This window comes from Tupaia chinensis, unplaced genomic scaffold, assembly GCF_000334495.1.
Source record: "Tupaia chinensis unplaced genomic scaffold, TupChi_1.0 Scaffold000060_1, whole genome shotgun sequence".
NCBI classification, from domain to species: domain Eukaryota; kingdom Metazoa; phylum Chordata; class Mammalia; order Scandentia; family Tupaiidae; genus Tupaia; species Tupaia belangeri.
In genome coordinates this window covers 2,679,957-2,681,989 of record NW_006159518.1, presented here as the reverse complement: position 1 = coordinate 2,681,989, position 2,033 = coordinate 2,679,957, and the positions used below count along the sequence as shown (strand labels likewise).

The following is a 2,033-nucleotide window of genomic DNA, read 5'->3' as shown; positions in this document are numbered from 1 at the left end:
GGAATGGAAAGAATAAGAGATACATCTTTATTATACTAATACAATGAATTCAGGAATATCCTGTTATTTCTCTAATTCTTTACTAGGTGAGAGTGTTCTAACATAACCCCAAGAGACACAGACCCCAAGAGAAAGCTTTAACTTGGACACAGTCACAGATGAAAAGGGACAGTTCCAATCTAGGGTTTACATTTTGATGTATTTACTTCTGAATCAGGGCAATGTCAAAGACTCATTTTGATTTTGATCCTTTATTTCCTGCAGAAATTAAACTTTCCTGAATGGATTTATGCTTTATCTGCTCTAGGAAAATTACAGTCTAGGAACATTAGTCTTGAACTATTGTTGATAGCCCTTTTTTCTTATTCCATATCAGAGAGTCATCAAAGCCCTTTTGTTTCTTTCTTTATTAGATTTCTCATGTATTTCAGTCTAGCTCAGCTCAATAAACACCTAGTGCCTCCTTTATGCCAGATACCATGCTCTTGGCTTACCAGTACACCTATCTCAAATTTCTCATCATCTAGGAAATAACGTCACCTGATGCAGAGGAGTATTTAGGTACAGAAGTAGTGTACAGGAGAGAATCACTCTACTGGAGGTCAGAAACTTGCAAAGGAGGTGGTGTTTGCATAGGTTTTCAAGGATGAACAGGAGTTTGTCAGAAAAAAAGCCGAGGGAACAAAATAGAGGACAAAACAAGTGCAAAAATAAAGAAGCATAGTGCGGCCTGGCAGCTTCAAGTGGTATTGCTATATAGAATATATGAAGTTTGAGTCAAGAGTGTGCGAAATGATGTGCTTTGAGTTTTTCATTGTCAGGATCATCATATGCCTACAGCAGCAACTTGTTAATTTTCATGTCTGTTATTATTTAAGGCCTAGTATTTTTCTTTAGTATCCTGTTAAAGTGTTACCTATGTGCCACTGTGTCTTTTGTTGTCGTTGCTATAGGGTGTGTGCACTCACCAGAGAGCGATAGGGAGAGAGGGAAAGTGAGAAATCACACACATATACGCACACACCCAGGAAGATGGCCATGGTGCAATCCCTTCTCCTTTCTCCTATCGGAATTTTGGGCACGCACACACACACACATATCTGGTGTGATATTCAGGCTTTGAACCACGCAGAACTCGAGGGACTCAAACCACTGAGTTGTCCAGGTGGGAGTCCAGCGCCTTAACTACCATGCCACCTGCTGGCTCCGTGTCACTATATCTTAACTCCTAAGTGCTTGTATACCATATGTCTACTTCGGTCATCCATGGCACCTGTTTTATACTGGTTTCTAAGGGTGGTGGACAGAGGAGTTACAGCTTTCACTTATATCAATATGATCATTTAAATTTTGTAATTAGATTTGCATGTAATAATTTTTTGTTATTTGCATATAATTTGTAAATCTATTGGTGTTTAAGGGACTAAGATGAAAATAACATCACAATTTTGTTATTCACAATAACACTATGCTATATAATTTAGTTCAGGAAATAAGTTTTTCTACTGTCTATACAGTAGTACAATATTTAGAAACTATCATATAATGGGGAAAAAACAGGAAAAGGATCTCTTTTTTCATATCTGAGAGAAAATAATTTACACTCATGTAGTGTCTGGCCTTAGCTCTTCAGAAGAGAGAAATCATAGAGAAATGTTTTCAATATTTTCTATTCATCATAAAATTTGAAAGCATAAGCAAAAAGAAAAGCTACTTGTAAAATGAATATACTACTTTAAAATTGAGTTATCTGGGAAATACTGTGAAAGAAATTTATATTAATTTATCTATAACTTCTTTTTTTAAGGATGCCGGGCAATTTTACGCTAAATACAGAGAAACAAGATTGAAGGAAAAGGAAGATGCACTGGCTAGAACTGAACTTGAAACACTTCAAAGTGAGTTTTAAACATTGTCTTACTCTGTTCACAATATCATATATAACTTCTGAAATTAAAAAATGAAGTAGATAATTTTTAGAGGATTTGATACAAGTTTACTATTAGAAGATAGCTAACCTACGAGTGGGAGTT

General features: G+C 35.8%; 1 protein-coding gene across 1 annotated transcript in view; it reads left to right on the top strand.

Annotated features, from left to right (window-relative positions):
• DNAJC1 (DnaJ heat shock protein family (Hsp40) member C1) overlaps nt 1-2,033 on the top strand; it is a gene marked incomplete at its 5' end in the record, with an annotated part of 214,976 nt that overhangs the window by 123,884 nt on the left and 89,059 nt on the right. Inside the window, one exon of the mRNA XM_006141626.1 lies at nt 1,808-1,898. Coding sequence (XP_006141688.1) covers nt 1,808-1,898 — 91 coding nt within the window. The remainder of the gene's footprint in view (nt 1-1,807; nt 1,899-2,033) is intronic.